Source organism: Rousettus aegyptiacus, unplaced genomic scaffold, assembly GCF_014176215.1.
Source record: "Rousettus aegyptiacus isolate mRouAeg1 unplaced genomic scaffold, mRouAeg1.p scaffold_m13_p_12, whole genome shotgun sequence".
Classification (NCBI taxonomy): Eukaryota; Metazoa; Chordata; class Mammalia; order Chiroptera; family Pteropodidae; genus Rousettus; species Rousettus aegyptiacus.
Window position 1 is genome coordinate 47,397,772 of NW_023416287.1, and position 17,373 is coordinate 47,415,144.

At 38.9% G+C, this 17,373-nt stretch overlaps 1 protein-coding gene across 10 annotated transcripts in view; it reads left to right on the plus strand.

Annotated features, from left to right (window-relative positions):
- The window catches only part of PIEZO2 (piezo type mechanosensitive ion channel component 2), a 375,431-nt gene that overhangs the window by 347,204 nt on the left and 10,854 nt on the right, over nt 1-17,373 (plus strand). For 9 of the 10 annotated variants that reach the window (XM_036229852.1, XM_016119848.2, XM_036229845.1 and 6 more), the window contains 9 exons: nt 392-524; nt 1,731-1,878; nt 1,976-2,190; nt 6,788-6,946; nt 8,734-8,881; nt 13,162-13,350; nt 13,700-13,792; nt 15,099-15,271; nt 16,661-16,786. In XM_036229852.1, coding sequence (XP_036085745.1) covers nt 392-524; nt 1,731-1,878; nt 1,976-2,190; nt 6,788-6,946; nt 8,734-8,881; nt 13,162-13,350; nt 13,700-13,792; nt 15,099-15,271; nt 16,661-16,786 — 1,384 coding nt within the window. Of the gene's footprint in view, nt 1-391; nt 525-1,730; nt 1,879-1,975; nt 2,191-6,787; nt 6,947-8,733; nt 8,882-13,161; nt 13,351-13,699; nt 13,793-15,098; nt 15,272-16,660; nt 16,787-17,373 lie in introns of those variants that run through there. The other variant, XM_036229851.1, reaches the window with a different exon arrangement.

The window sequence follows — 17,373 nt, forward strand, 5'->3', positions numbered from 1 at the left end:
TCATCTTACATTAATTTTATAGTTAAAGGAATTAGGACATGAGAAAAGCAGTGAGTCATGGACCCAATCTGGAACACCTGCAACTTAGGACCCCAGTTAGCACTGTAAAAGCTGTTCTTCCCATATGTTTCTTCCTGGCACAAAGATCACATAACAATCGGGAGAGAGTCAGCATTGGGTATAAAAAAAACTCACAGATGTGTTTTACTATAGAAGCAGAGTTGAGATGGCAAATTTCACATTATCAGTCACCGTTCTCACAGGCACCTGTGTGTTCTTACCTAGAAACAATTTCAAGCCATCCCTCTGCCATGTGGGCCCCAGGAACTCCTGTGATATGTGTCAACAAACCCATACCTCACAGTACGTCTTGGTTTCTTTTTATTTCTAGGCAGCACAAGCACTCGAAACAGCAGTCAAAAAGGAAGCAGTGTTTTGAGCATCAAGAGAAAAAGCAAAAGAGAACTTTATATGGAGAAGCTTCAAGAACATTTAATCAAAGCAAAAGCGTTTACCATAAAGAAGTGGGTGCATGAGAACACTTGGGTTGTGGGCTTTATTTTAGGGCTGTGAAACTTTGGCAAATAATTGATAACAATTATTTCACATAAACCATAAGTAAAGAGCAGAGAAGCGATTTCTCATATCACAGATATTACCTTCTAAAGGCAGAATTAAAGGACCCATTATTGTATTGTTTTTAAAAATAACTTTTCAATAAGTATGATTCATTTTTAGATCTATAAACACAACTTTCTATTCAAATAGGATAAATAAGTAATTTCTGGAGCTCACAGTAGATAATTCCAGGCATTATCATGGTAAAGTCCAATCGGACAGAGAGGAATTTGATGTCAAAACTGTCAGGGCCTTAGAAATATACTTTCATCTTAGGGGAAAGTGAGACACATGGTGGGGAAATGGTTTGTTCATTGTTATATCCCAGTTTCCAACAAAATGCACAGGTCCCTCCTAAGTGTCAAGGATGCAGACAAGCAGCAGATGAGGTATGAGAATGGAGGACATGCAGCAGAGCTGTCCCTGAACGTGGGCTGAGACCAAGAGAGCCGTCCACACCTGAACAAGGCCTTGAATTGAAGGCGGAACCCAGAGCACAATAAAGATAGGGCAGAAGCTGAACAGACAAGCCAGAGCCAGGACAACATGGTAATAAAGGATATAGCAAGATGAACTCAAAAGCCCAAGGCACTACCTGAGAACCAAGAGAGGTCCGGGACCCAAAAAGGAGAGGGACAGGACTACTTGATAACGACCCGGTCTAAGCGCACCGAGTCTAAGCGCCCTCATGTGTTCCCGTTTATCTCTCACCCCAGCCCTGGGCCTCAGGTCTTATTATTACCTACACTCTATAGAAGAGGAAACAAAAACATGGAGAATTAAGTAGCGGCTCAAAGTCTCACAAGAGGAAATTAGGTAACAAAGTAGGCACCTAAATTCTGGGGCTTTATACCACTCTTTTGCATTTCAGGCAAGAGAAAAGTTTTGTGGTTCCATCGGCAAAAAGGGCTGCAGTGCCTAGCTTGGCAATGAACTCTTATACCCTCTGTTAGAGCAGGAGCTGCCCCCAGCAGGACTGTCCTGAGGCTGAGAGAGAGCAGTGTGTCCTGGTTGTAAAGAGGAACATATAGGAACAGAACAATTGCAGTATCTGGTCATTTCTCTCATCCTTCCCCTTCTGAAGCAAATGGATGGGGGTTTCTGTCTTGCAGGACTCTGCAAATATATGTTCCCATCAGACAGTTCTTCTACAACCTCATCCACCCAGACTACAGCGCTGTGACTGATGTGTATGTGCTTATGTTCTTGGCTGACACTGTTGACTTCATCATCATCGTCTTTGGCTTTTGGGCTTTTGGGGTAGGTTGGGAGTGAAGGCCACTGTACATCTATTGACTAATAATGATGCTGTCCTGTGAAATGCCACTCAGGCCTGAACCTGTTGTTTTCTTCCCAGAAACACTCAGCAGCAGCAGACATCACATCTTCACTGTCTGAGGACCAGGTCCCCGGACCTTTTCTGGTAATGGTCCTCATTCAGTTTGGAACTATGGTGGTGGACCGAGCACTGTACCTCAGGAAGACTGTACTGGGAAAGGTCATTTTCCAGGTTATTCTTGTGTTTGGAATTCACTTCTGGATGTTCTTCATCTTGCCTGGTGTGACTGAGAGGTAAGGTCTCTGGAACCTGGAGCTACGTGGGGCCACATTAATGCAACGTATTCATAAGGTTATCACTCCCTATGCATCAGCACAGCAGAATCACTAGGTGCAGTCAGCAGCATAGCAGAGTGGCCCCTCGGGTGGGATATGTTAGAGTTTTTAATCAATGTGGATCCAAAGTGTGAATCGATTCCTCAAAAATGTTTTTATTGCATGTTTATTTGCATTTATAGAAATAGGGTATTCAGAAGAGAGGTGACGACCTTAAGGATCAGAGCAAACTTAGGGTTCTTATTTTGTGATTGTCTCTACACCTTAGTAGATACAACGATAAATTGGAACATAGTCTTGGGATGAAAGGACATGGGACTGTGCCATTTGAGAAGTGGACGCGAAAAAATGGAGAATGTTTAACTCGTAGAATAAAGTCTAGAGGGTTGGTGTGTGTGTCGGGGGCAGAAGATAACAGTGTCTGCCACATAGGGTAGTTGTGAGGGTTAAATGTAATGGTGTTTAGAAAGCTCCTGGCACAGTCTCAGCACACAGGGAAGGAGGTGGGCAGACCCACAATGCCATGACACTGCTGCTGTTGTTGCAACTATTACTGCTGCTTAGATGGGATGGAGATGGGGGATTTAAAAGGACCAGCCTAAAGTTTGATAAGAAAAGGCCTGGTAAGATCCTAGGAGGTAGCTGGCTGCCATCTTTCCTTCTATCGCCTTGAACCCTAATCGTCCTCTGTATTGACCTTCAGTTCCCAAAAGGCACCATGTCCTCCCCAACCTCAAAGCCCTTCTGGCCCTCCCCTTTTCCCCCACCTCCAACTCGCAATGCCTCATCCTCCTTACTCTTTAGACCCCACACCTCCACCCATAACAGTACTTGGGGCCAACTTGGTACTTAATGCATGAACAAATAAATGTGTCAATCAGTAACAGAAAAACAAGGGCTATAGCTATGAACAGGAACTATCATCTCTGTTAGGTTATATAAGTAAAGTGTCCACAGAAGGGGGCTATAGAAGTGTCCATTTAATGTAATAGCAATGATATTTTTAATAAGAATATTAAAAAAGTCTTTGCATGTAACATTAATTTGATCTTTTTCTCATACCTCAGAGTCATTCATAACCACGCCTTATGAATAACATGTCTTTGGGGCTGGCTAATAGCATTTTTTGGAAGTGCGAATGGAACGTAATGAAAACGGATTTTGCCTATGTGGCTTATAAACCAACTGAAGTATAGTTCCTAAGAGAAAATCCAAATCTGTTCTAACAAAACTGGAACTAATTGTCCATTCTCACTTGAATGTTTATGCTTTTAACTTTGGATTTTAGTGTAGGAATTATTGCTTTGTAATAATAAATGGTGACAATGCAAGACATTTTAAAAGGAAAAATTATTATTTCTTTTTAGTCTAAAGTAGAACTAACTAAATAAAGAATTGTTACCTAGAATTCTCCCAATAGCCCAGTAAGTCTTCTGTTCCACACTGTATGTTGAAGAGTAAACATATCTCAGATGATAAAAAATAATTCAGATTAAGGCAAGCTGTTTGTAAAAATATTCGAATTTTCTCATGAAAATGTTGTGTCATCTTTGTTAGTCTTTAAAATAGAATAAATATAATTTTCTCTATAAATATTTTATTATAGCTATTTCTCAATTCAGATAAATAAACCCAATTCAACACCCATGGTAGATGGATGATGAATGTTGATAATTTCTCTGACATTCAAAAGCATCAAATAGGCAATCTCTACCAGGCCTTGTAGAAACTCTTGCTTCCAGAAATTTAGCAATGGCAAAGTCCTGAAGAGACACTTTAGCAGGATCAAATCACCAAATAGTTTCCTTGCTCCTGCCTGTATTACTTTGCTATTGCTGCCAGAACAAATCACCACACCCTTAGAGCTAAAAACAACGAAATTTATCATCTTACAGTTCTGGAGGTCAGGAGTTCGACACAGGTCTCACTGGACTAAAATCAAGGTGTCAGCAAGGCTGCCTTTCTTTCTAAAGACTAGAGGAGAAGCCACTTCCCTGCCTTTTCCAGTTTCTAGAAGTGCCTACATTCCTTGGCTCATGGCCCTTTTCCCCATCTTCAAAACAAGCAACAACGGGTCCTTTTCTCATTACATCTCTCCAAGCTCCCTATTGTTAAGTCTCCCTCTGACCACAGCTGAAAAAGATTCTCACCCTTTAAGGACTCACTGATAATCTAGGATGTGCTTCCCATCTCAAGGTCCTTAACCTTAATTACATCTGCAAAGTCCACCTTGCCACGTAAGGTAACATATTCATAGGTTTTGAGGATTAGGACATGCACATCTTTGTGTGTGTGTGTGGGGGGGGGTGTCATTATTCTGTCTACCACACTGTCCTACCAGCATTTTGAAGAGATTAACAACATAGCAACACCTTCCAAACCAAATATAGCTGAAATGTTTGTTTTGCCTGAATGAAAGCTTTTCCTGTGGTGACTTATAGTCATGTATATTCAAATCAATTTTACATTTATCCGCTATGTCCAAAGCAGTAAACCGAGTGAAAAGGAACATGACACCAATATGAATAAAGCATGGAGCCATCCCCAAGTGGGAAGGCCCATACAATGGGCTGCCAGGGCTCAAGGCTCTGTGATAATCACAAAACTATGGCCACAGAGATCATATCTCTGCTAGATGTCACCTTTGAGCTTCATCCGATAGCCATTCCTAGCAAAACAAACTATTCTATCTTTATTTTTGGATATTTAATTCATGATATATTAGGATTGGTGAGCCTTCTGTCTTCATTGCCAGCATGTCAGTGATAACATAATTCCTTGACATTTCAAATCACACTACCATTACTTAACATCCAAAATTCATTTTTCTCCTTCAGATATTGTTACTGAAAATTTAATTAATTATTGTGCAAAGAAAAACATTTATTATTGTCATATTTTCTAAATCCTTTTCAAAACAAGAAAAGAATAAAGGAAAAATAGATTAGAAGTCTTTTAAGCTACACAGATGAATGTTATGGCTACTAGTCATAGTATTGAACATCGGGAAGCTCTAGTATCTTGAAGAATTAATCTGACAAATGTCTTTTTCTATTGATATGCACATTAGTTCACAAACATTCAGGGGTTGCCTGCAATCTACAAAGCACTCTGCGGTGGGTGCTGAGGGAGATATAAAGGTGAGTAAGGCATGACTTCAGCCTCCAGCAATAAAGCATGTAGAGACCACCAAATAAATCTTCCAGTGTAAGACAACGTTAATGTTTCCAGTTAGGCTTAACTCGATTACCTCAGGAACTACAGATTTAGCTATAACTTATTACAAGTTGACACACTTATAGGTTGTAAGAGGGAAAAAAAATTAATGGATAAAACATGGGCTGGTCCTTTCATAAGGCATAGAAGGCAATGCAGTTTTATGACATTGACTATAACTTTGATAGATATAGAAGAATTCTTCCTCATGCAGTTTTCATATTAATTACCTGTAAAATCTAAGGGTATATCTCTAGAGAACTAAAAGAACATTCTCTCTTAATATTCTACCACTGTAAATGGTTCCTAAAAAGAGCGAGGAAATGAATAGCTGAATGAGCTCTCTGTAAAGTATTTGATATTTTTATTGATAACTTGTCAAGTGCTAGTTTATGGTCAAATATAGTTAAATTAATACATTAGGTCCTGAAATACCAAAGCTGAGTTTCTCTTTAGGGGAGACATTTGTAAGCAATATTGTTGAGTTCTTTAGTTGTTGAGATCTACGTAGAGGCTCCTAGGGCCCCTAGACACATAGGCCCATGCATTCCTGGCTTGTTCTTAGATCTTGTCAACTAAAGAATAGCTATTTTCAGTTAAAAATAATATGCTTTCTTCTAATAATAAAATTAAAAGTTAAGACAAATCCAAAATATAATATGAAGAATACTACAATGCTCATGCTTTAAGAAATTCAAGTACTACCCTTAAATTAACCACAGGGAAGATTATACCTGGGTATTGCAAAGTCAAAAGTTTTATTTTTTATTTTCTTTTTAAAATGTGTACTGGCCATGTTTAAGACTTTTGAAAAATGCTGTACTTATTCAAAGTAAAAAAAAAAAAAGGTCCTATTGCTCATCATTCTTTGAAAATATGTTCCAGATTTTTTCTAGTGTGAAATTTAGTTCCACTGTTTTTGCTCAAACTTATTCCAGCATTCATGAACCTCACAGTACTGTGGTTGTACACTTTGTTTTTTCTTTGTTGAGCTTCAATTTAAACCAGGGTAGCAGCAGCATTCACATTGTGAGAAAATGTTGCTAGTAAATTTACTTAATAGTAATTTATTTTAATTATGACCTAAACAGCTGACTAATGCACTGATACTGTAGAGGTATCATTTATAAGATTTTTTTTTTTACTTATTAGATTTTATTACCCTAATTTTTACCTTTGACATGATCAACTATGTATAGAGAATTTCTTATAATTGACTTAAATATCAGAGGGGCAATCAGGGTTTTTATTTGTTTGTTTGTTTTTAATTCTAAGCTGATATCCCTTTGCACTTAAAGAGTATTCCTTTCCCTTACTTTTCTGAACTTTTATATTTTAGGAAATTCAGCCAAAACCTGGTTGCTCAGCTTTGGTACTTTGTAAAATGTGTTTACTTTGGGTTGTCTGCTTACCAAATCCGCTGTGGCTACCCAACACGAGTCCTGGGGAACTTCCTCACAAAGAGCTATAATTACGTCAACCTCTTCTTGTTTCAAGGGTAAGGATACTCTACATTGTCACAGTCAGTGACACAGGGGAGTCTGGCAATTGAAAGGCATTTTGTTTCCTACAAAGGGGAAGGAATAAGAAGAGAATGAATGCTGATGTACAGCAATGTAAGATCGTTACAGAACTCTTAAAATGTTAAAAGAACAGATATGCCTCTTGGAATACCTTTCTATGTGTAATTGCCACACACCTAGCCAGGATGTTGTTTTAGGATCATTCATGTGGGTTAATTGTCTTTTTCTGTATCCTACATAATTACTGTGATAATATTTTGGGATAAAAAATTGGGATACATGATCCTTAAGTATTAATATATTTCAGGGCACGATGGACGAGAATATTTAGAGCTTGGACTTTTCCAAAATGCCTTTGGAATTTTGCATGTACAATAAGTCTATCCATTAAAAAGAGCCATTTATCCCCCCTAACATTAACCTAAATGCCACATAACTTGCTTATTCTTGGTGGTAAGTTAGCTGCTCAAAGGAAGTGTATAGCTCTTACATGTGAGAATTTCATTGGTAGCATCTCCTCTGTATTTCTTCAGAAATCAGACCATGGCATAAAGAGTCAGTCTGCTTCTGGCATACCTGGCTTCTGGTTAGCACCAGACCTAGGGACTGGCGACTTAGTCACAAAAGAGATGTTGAACATACTCAGATGATGTGAACCTCCCTATGTGGAGCAGTGTTTCACTTAGTGCAGTCTGGTAGTGGGTAGGTGGGTGGAGAGATGACTTATATTTATTCAAGGCTTATATTTATTCAATTTATTGCATTAATGCTCTCTTGACAAAGCTGAGTAGCCTAGGGAGAATTCCAAGTGGTAACCCAAGCTGTTGTGAGGGTTCTGGGATGAACTCAGGCCCTCCAGCCTGAAGAAGCTCTGTGTTAGTAAAGAAACAAGGAACAGTCCCCAGACTCAAGAGGAACCCAAGTCAGCCCATTCCCAACTGAAATACAAGAGACTAAGTCAGAATCCCATTAGTCTTCATCATATAGTAAGTCCACCAGCTGTGGGCCCTACTGTGTGCCCTCAATAACAAGTCCTGTTCCCTCTGATGTCTCTCATTTGCCCTCATCTTTCACTTACCAGGTGTATTGCCTTCCCTACTTGCCACACACCTAGCAAAGCCCTCATTCAACAGCAAAGCCCCACAAGTCAATAATCCTATGGCCAACAGATGCTTGTAACATGAACAAATAAATGTTTCAAGAAGTTAAATTGTGGTTATTTGCAGATTATATGATCTTATATAGAAAACCTAATGACACACCCAAATTTTTGAAACTAATCAACTAATTCAGTAAAGTTGTAGGATATGAAAATAACATGAAGAAATCAGTTGTGTTTCTAACAGCAAAACATCTGAAAAAGAAATAAAACTCTCCCATATACAATAGCATCAAAAACAATAAAACACTTAGAAATAAATTTAACCAAAGAAGTGAAAGATCTATACAATGAAAACTATAAGATATTATAAAAGAAAAAGAATTAAAGAAGATACCTTCAAACTTATTTTAAAAGAGAATTTTAGTTTGTTAAGACCATCAGCCAAAAAAAAGGGGGGGGGATGGAAAATACCAATCATTTATCAGACTTATAATGAAAAGCAGTGTATCCCAAGTTGGATTTTACCATAAGAGTCACTGTGAGAATTTTTCCTAAGTCGTAAGGGCTAAAACAATAAGGAAGTACATGAGCCCCCAGGGTTGGCCAAGTATTGGGGGCCATCTCACAACTATCTCTCTAACAAGACATGGTTTCTGCCAGGTTCCGCCTCGTTCCTTTTTTGACTGAGTTGAGAGCTGTGATGGACTGGGTGTGGACAGACACAACTTTGAGCCTCTCCAGTTGGATCTGTGTGGAGGACATCTATGCTCACATATTCATCCTAAAGTGTTGGCGGGAGTCAGAAAAAGTAAGCCAATAAAAATGCCTTATCCTTATTTGTTTCTCTGACACACAGGCTGATTGTAAGATTAATGTGAACTTCTGCAAGTTTTGTGGCCAAATAAACAAAGACGAGGGCAAAAACTACTAGGATCTATAAATGTCCCATTGATTTCCACCCCACTAGAGTTGCGAATTTTGGAATCACTGCTGCCTTAGTCAGCAATAGTATCCAGATGTGTTCTTCTTTTGGCAACTGCATATTGCAGCTATTTTTAAAAGAAAAAAATGATATATTGCTGTGTGACCCAATAATTCTTAAATGGCTCATTCAGGAGTAGAAAGAATATGATACGATGGAGAAAAGTGGACTCAGGCTCACCCCCTGATGCACTCCTTGATGAAGGACAATGTAACTGCTTTGTGTAAATATTTAAAGTGCAAATATTATTCTTCTAGATTGAACTTTTAAACTTTTTAAAAGTTTAACATGTGAAACAGAAGCTTGTTGCATAATAGCATTAGAAATACCTAAGCAACATTAGTTGAGGTGGTGTGAAATGTCTTGTTCTCATCTCGATAATATCGTCTTTGGAAAAGTCCCCTGTAGTCCACATAATTTCTAATGTGTTTTGCAGTTTTCCTGGGGACTTCAGCTTTATAGTTATGGGGCCCATTGTACTGTGGCCTCTGTGTTTGTGGGGCTTATGGAAGTGAAGGAAATGGGATTGGCAGTGTATTTAAGATCATATTAGCTTGTCCTGATTTTTAAGGAGTAAAAGAATTGATATAGTGACAGACTATGAGAGCCAATCTCACAGAAATATTGACAGTAGAAATTCGAGTGGCAAAGGATATAAAAATCATAACATATGAGGAAAAGTAGAAAGAAGCAAAAGTTGTTCAGTCTGAAGTAGAAAAAATAGGAGAGACAAAAAAAGAGCTGTTTTTAACTTTTTGAAATATTGAAAATAGATAAAAAGTTCAAATTCATTTGTGAGACTCAAAAAAACAGTATTAAGACAAGTAGGCAAAAGCTCCAGTAAGTTTCAGTGGAATATATAGAACTTTCTAACAATCAAAGCTACCCCATCACATATTGACTGCCTCAGTAGATGGTTGCTGAGAAGTACCCACATACACACAAAGTCACACAGAGGAGAATTTACATCGTGAAACTTCTGTATGAGAAAGTGCTAAGTCTGATTCCAGCTCCTAGAGCCATTCATTAAACAGGTTTTATAGCAATTGTCTGTTACTGCTAAAAAACTTCCTCAAAACTTAGTGGTTCAAAAGTAACAACCATTTTATCTGCTCACATATTATGGATACTATGGGTCCATAGTTTGAGCTGCTTGCTACTGGACACTCTGGCCTGGGATCATTCCTGTCACTGCCATTTTGAAGGGACCAAGTATAGGCAATGGAAAGGCAAGAGAGAGAGAGTCAGCTCAAAAGAGAGACAAGTGAAGAGGATCACTTCAGAATGAAGAGGATTTGAACTTCTTTCAGATGGTAAGGAAAGGACCAGTAGAAAAAAGAAAGCAAAAATTCTGAGCATCAGAGCCAACGGAGGAAGGTCCAGATGAGAGCCTGGAAAGCACAGACTCGGAGGCATGGATCAACAAGTCGATAGCGGCAAAGAGGAACAACTATCCTACAGAAAGCTGGAGAAAGAGAGACGGTCAGTGAACAAACTCATGCCCGACAGCCTGTCTTCTCCATGAAATAGATGAGTTCATCTATCAAGAGCAGGAGAGATGACATTCCAAGACCAGAACCTGCCCAAAGGGCCCCAGAAACTGTGAGATCGCTTTCTCTGGATGAACAGGAGAAGAGTTCTTAAAAGGGAGAGTTCTGAATCAGACCTCACATGACTGTCCCTCACAAATATAGGACCACCTTTCATGTGAGCAGCTATGGCTGTTCCATTTGTGAGTTCATGTATGCTTTTTACTGCCTTTAAGCGAAACAGGTGACCACCTTTTTAACACTGTAGTGAAGCAGTCACACCCACTGCTATCTACTTTATAAAGGACAGGGTTGTTCTGCCCTAGAACACTAGGCATTCTTGCCCAACAAAAGACTTGCAATTATCCTTTTTATTTTATCTTTAAGAAACAAAAAGCCTCATTTTAATGTATCTCCCCTAGTTAAATATATACTTCTATCTTATACTAAATCTATGGCTATTTAAATTACATATGGTAAAACATCCTGTGAAATTTAGATATCTGGGAGTAAGTGTTAGGGCATCTAAACAAATCTGGCACTAGTGTCCACTCTATCTTTTAAGAGACTGACATTACCAGTGATGATCATTTGTCTGGTATGAAGAAAAAGAGTAAGCTTCTTTTAAAAGTAACTTTCCTTGGAAATTACTCCATATTAAATATAATATGTTCCTGGGGCTTTCTGAATGTACTCCGCGAAGAAAGAATAATTTCCTAACAGGCAAAATGTGGGCATAAGCACACACATTGCAGACCGCTTATTCCTAGTCATTTTTACAATAATTTCCATGCAGCTACTTCCCAAAACAGTTTAGGAAGCTGTTGGGAAATGTAGCATGACAGGAACTGCAAACTTGAAATAATGGTTAAGAGTTGAATTAACTAGGAAAGGAGTGATGGAGCAGCATAGGACAGGAAGGTGACTTCACTTTGACATTGAAGGGAAAAGTAGTCTCCTAATTAGACAGAAGTCAAAAGTCTTGTCCCTGTTCTGCCCTGGGAAATGCATGGAGGGGTGAGCAGGAGAAAGAGGAGAATGGGAGGGGGACCTGCAGAAACACTGGCCTTCAGGAGAGGAACCAACATGGTCCCACCTCAGTCAGAAGATACTCAAACTGTTCTTGGCAAGAGTAGATAAATCTCCTTTAGCTCACAAAACTCTGCATTATGTAATACCAGCGGGCTGTTAGAGTGGGTTGAGTGGCCCATTGTCTAAACTTGCCACATTGAGAAAATAAATCTGTGTGTGTAAGTATGTATTTCAAATTTTTAAATATTCTAGTTTTTCTTTCAAAATAGAAAAATTTTAAGCAACAATATCAAATTCCAGTGCAAAGATATCAAAATACAGTCTTTAATCTGAACCTCTCACGACTTTACAGCAGAGTCATTTAGAAGCAGTATCTTCTGTGCCCTGAGTGGACGGCGCTCTCCATACTGGCTCTGATCTGCCCTCCAGTTTTACCCATGTGCTTGTTTCCAAGACCATCTGCAGTTACCACTGAGGGTTAAAGTTTGTAGGGCTCTTGTAGCTGTATTTTTCAAGCCTCAGGGAAATCTACTGACTCCAAACCTCTCTCTTAGCTTGTAACCTAGAACTCAGTGCCTCCAGGTAGAATGTGGATTATTTTTCCTTACCTTCACCTACTGAAATGAGCACATCCTCCTGAGGGAGTGTGAGCCCCAGGATTACTCTTAGTGCCAGGCTGGGGAGTAAGGATGACCTCCATCTTATGTGTGTAGCCTAACTTCAAAGGTCATCCTGGAAGGAGAATAGGTCACTGAAAAGCAACATTAAAGCAAAGAATATGTGTATAGAGCTTGAGCAGTTTTAACATCAGACAGCAAAGCTGGCTCCTTCTACCTCTCCTATAGCCTCTAAGACGGTGCTTAGTAGGTCCTTCATAAAGCAAATGGAAGTGATTCTAGCCGCTACCAAGTGCACTGCTCTTGTACAGGAGTACATCCCTATGTGACACACACACACCTACCACCACCCCTAACCCCACCTCACTCAGCACATCACCCAAGCAAGGGCCCCTGTGGAGTCATGGCAATAGAGAGGGCTGGTCTGATCCTACAGATCTTATTGTACAACTTGAACAACATGTTTTGAAAGCACATGGGATAAATGAAGTTGAAAATGTTTTTCCATCCCCTAAAGGGGTGAGGAGTCAGTTGAAAGGCACAGCTTTTGAATATTCAGGAATTTTAAGTAAAATGTTTTTCTCCCACATGATTCTATAAAACCAGAGGCTTTATTTAGCAGAATTTTTGATCCATTGGTCCTTAGGTTAATCACCAGCGAACCCTACAGAACAGTGCCAAGGAAGAAGTCACAGGTCCTTTTAGTCCCTTTGGTACCATGATGGGGACCTGTAGGGAGCTTATTATAGCTTCACATCACTGCGAAATTTCATCCCAGGTTAGGACAAGGTTGCTCTCCCCACTTCATAGTAAGCAGAGCAGTATCAGGACTCTATCGAGTAACAACCCCATGGGAAGAGCACTTGTCCTCCCCATCTGTTTCTCAGGGTGTAGTGGCCTGAGCCTTGTGTAAACTCTTCTGTTGCAGAGATACCCTCAGCCTCGGGGGCAGAAGAAAAAGAAAGTAGTGAAGTATGGCATGGGAGGCATGATCATCGTTCTGCTCATCTGTATAGTCTGGTTTCCTCTTCTCTTCATGTCTTTGATCAAATCTGTTGCTGGGGTGATTAACCAGCCCCTGGATGTCTCAGTCACAATTACCCTGGGAGGTTACCAGGTAATAACTGTGCACTTTCCCCAGGTCTCACCTACCTGTCAGTACCTCACCTAACCCTTTCTTGATAACCACCTACAAGAGGTGTAGTTAGGTTTTGCCAATTCATATTTCCTATCTAAATTTTGACTGTTCAGCAAATACATAGTATTTTAAATAAGGTGCAGAAAACAATGAAAGAATAGTTTTGCTCTGGTTTTGAGCCTAGAAATAATCGGTTCAAAATGAGATCTCTGAGGCCAGTAGCCGCAGGGTATCCAGTGGGTGACATACTATGTAAATATTTTCCCTCTAACCCAGGATATGGAGAAGAACTCCAGACATTGACAACACTGTGCATCTTGTTTTCCAGCCTATTTTCACAATGAGTGCCCAGCAAAGCCAGTTGAAAGTCATGGACCAGCAAAAGTATAATAAATTTGTAAGAACTTTCTCTAGGGACACTGTAAGTAAATGTATATAACAGATCTCTATGAAGACCTTTCATCTAGATGAGCTGACTGGTTGTCATATTACTCACTACTTTGCTATGGCCTGTGTGTGGGTGGGAAGAGCTATTCAGAGATCATCAGTTGTACACAGCAGATTCCTGGCTATTGGCCACTTTGATAATCTAAGATATTATGTCTGTATTATTGGATGCAAATGTTAAAAAACATAGTTTTAATTCAGAACATTTTAATGTAAGCTCAACAAATATTGATCCTTATAAATTTTAAAACTTTTTAAAAATGTGGTAAATAGTGATCCCTTTGACTGGCGGGTCTAATCTAGGAATCTATCCTAAAGGAGTAATTCGAAATATGGAAAAAGCACTATGTCAGTACCTACTTCTGATAGCACTCTCTGTATTAGTGAAAACTGAAAGCAACTTGAGATATCAACAAGTAGGGACTGGTTGAATAGGTCACAGCAGATGTATGAAGTGAATTTGATTAGCACTGGCTTCCCTAGAGCAGCTGTAGTAGACGGGGGCTTCCACTTTATATTTTATTTACATGCTATGTTGTCTAACTATTTTTAAAGCAACTTGTAATAAAAAAAAATCATTACAAAGGCTATGCATGGTATAAAAATTGCTCAAGATAAAACATAAATGAAAAAGGATATAGACTTCTTAATGATAAAAAATTAGGTACACATCTTCTACTGCATAAAACAGTGATAATGTTCCGGTGGCAGACATGTGCCTGGTGTTATTCTTTTCTCTAGACTCCAACTTTTAATAATAAGGTAACACGATTTTTCATTATTAAAATTTGATTTACAAATAATATTTATTTAAAGAAAGTGATTAGGGAAACAGAAGCTTTTCTTTTCTGTAAAATTGTCAGCCTATCACACTGTCAAAACTAACCTTGAGAGCTGAGCAACTGTGAGAACAGAGCCAGGATGTCCTGTGTGGATTAAATTTGACTCTCTCATGAGAGGGACAATTCCCAATAGTTGGTGAATTTTCCTCTTAATGGGAAGGAAAAAAGACATTAAATCATATAATTTTTCTTTACTGTTAAGTTGGAATGATTCCACAGCTGTATTGGCGTGGCAGCATCACCCCTGGGAGCTGCCTATGTCTGTGAGCAGAGGAACAAAGTCAGTGTGAAGGAATACAAAGACAATCTCATATAGAAATTTTTCTTTAATAGGAAGAAATGCTCTCTACACAGTCAGTTAAAAGGAAGAGTAATAATTTTCTTTATACATCACCATGTATATGATCTATTTATGCCTGTGTATGTGTGTGCATACAGGGTGCTATGCAATTTCTGGAAAATTATGAAAAAGAAGACGTAACAGTAGCAGAACTGGAAGGAAACTCAAATTCTTTATGGACCATCAGCCCTCCCAGTAAGCAGAAAATGATAAGCGAACTCACGGACCCCAATAGTAGCTTCTCTGTTGTTTTTTCATGGAGTATTCAGAGGTAGTTACTGTATTTCCTTCCATGCATAATTTTCCCTTTCCCCAGTCTAACCTTGGTGTGGGTTGGGGGAGGGGCATAGAAGGGCAGAAAAATTAGGTAAACATGGGTCTTAGTTCACATCGCATCTTGGAGACCTGCATTCAGTGTATGACGAACATTTTTGTTTATTAAATAATGGTTGGCCTGGAAACCATTGAGAAAACTGAGGACTTCTTACTTTTCCTTTTTTCAACTAACTTCAGTTTTAAAGAGAGGCTGGCAATGAGTTCTGTAAATAAGAGCGAGAAGTAGAGAGAAAAGAAAGAGAGTGATGACTCATAGAATGAAACAGAGTCTGGGTGTAGTCTAGATTTCCCTAAAAGGTTAGAGTTTGTTTTTAATAAAGAAAGTGCTGCCTCTAAAACCCCAGCTTCTCACTTGCATATCGGCAACATTGGTGGGGGAGGGGCCCTAGCAGATCTTTTCTCCAAGCCTTAGGTGCGGATAGCAGCTTGGCAGACCAAGGAGGGAAGAGCTGAGGCAGATTTCACAGAACCTGAGTCAATGGACAGCAAGCAGCTGCTACTTCACTTGTTTAGACAGAGCCTGTCTCGGGAAATGTACATACATTCGAAAGCCTGACGTGTTAGTGAAGTAGTTCCAGGGTCTCAACACAGTCCATCAGATGATTAGCTTAGATTCTTTCATCACAGTCTTGTGACTCGGGACTCTATACAAGCTTATTTGTCAGTCAAGTTTTAGGTTTACTTGGGTCCACAGTTCCTGCTTCTTGGGTGGAATTAAGAAAGAATCCTGACAGGTTATAAAGAAAACCTTGTAGAGTCTAAACTGAATTCACAAGGAAATAGTAAAGAAATAGTTTGAAGAAAATAGTTCAAAATTTAAAGAACTCCTTTAATCTTATTTTCTCCTTTTAAATGTCCCCAATTCCTCACATGGAATTCTGTACTGCCAAAAATGTACTTCTTAGCCTTTCTTTGAAGAACTACCAAAAAAATAACAATAATATTAAAAATCAACTTCTGATTGAACATTCTTTTTAAATGTGGATTCTATTAGTTACCATGAAGACCAACTTTATTGGATTAATATAAAGAATGTTTTTGGAAATTTGTATCAGAACATCAAGACAGTTTCTCTTTTGGTCAGCAGACTCTGCTTCCTCACCCGCCATCTGTTTTAAAGGGGTTTGTGACCTCTGCTTGTGGGTTTTACTAACTTGGTTATCTAAAAAGCTGAACAGAAAGGTGAGGTGTACAGAAAGGGTTGGAGTTGGCAATTGTGAACCCAGTGAAACCTTGTTAATAAAATTAAGTCAAATGAGTTTTTAATTTCTCTTCCAGACTTCTGAATAATCATTGACATCAAGTTATTTTTTTTTCTTCACAGAAACATGAGTCTTGGTGCAAAAGCAGAAATAGCAACAGATAAGCTTTCTTTTCCTCTTGAAAATACTACACGAGAGAATATAGCTAAAATGATAGCTGGCAACACAGAAAGCTCAAAAACACCAGTGTAAGTTGATTTTTTGTTAATATAGCTTTAATAGATGTGTGTATCTAGTAAGGAATTTCTATCTACAAATTCATTGTGTATAAAAAATACAAATTTCTTTATTCTTTGATAATTCAAGTGAATTTCTATTCGGAGGTCTCATTGTGCTAGATTAAAAAGACTCTATTCTTTTCCCCATCACTCTCTGTCTACCTAGCCATGGAGTCGCTCTCACCTCTGAATAGTAAACCTTGCTGTTATCTCACCACAATTGCCAGAAGCCAGGGAAAGACCCTACAAGACCCCTTTTCTACTACTACTCCTTCCCCAGGGGCACTGAATGCCTGAAGGGGGCGAGGAGGAAGACAAGGGGTAACCAGAAATTTGAAGAAAAAATTGTATCTTAATGTATTATCCTCCCATATAAGTACTCCATTTCAAACATCCAAACTGTGATGTTTAGGTTATAATATGAAAACTAGCAAGAGACAAAAGTGCCATTGGTCTAAAACTGCTAAACGAAGTATTTCAAATGTCCACCAGCCATCACCCAGTTCTGTCTTCCTGTCTACCCTGGACTCATTTTTATGCATTGAATATAAGAACCG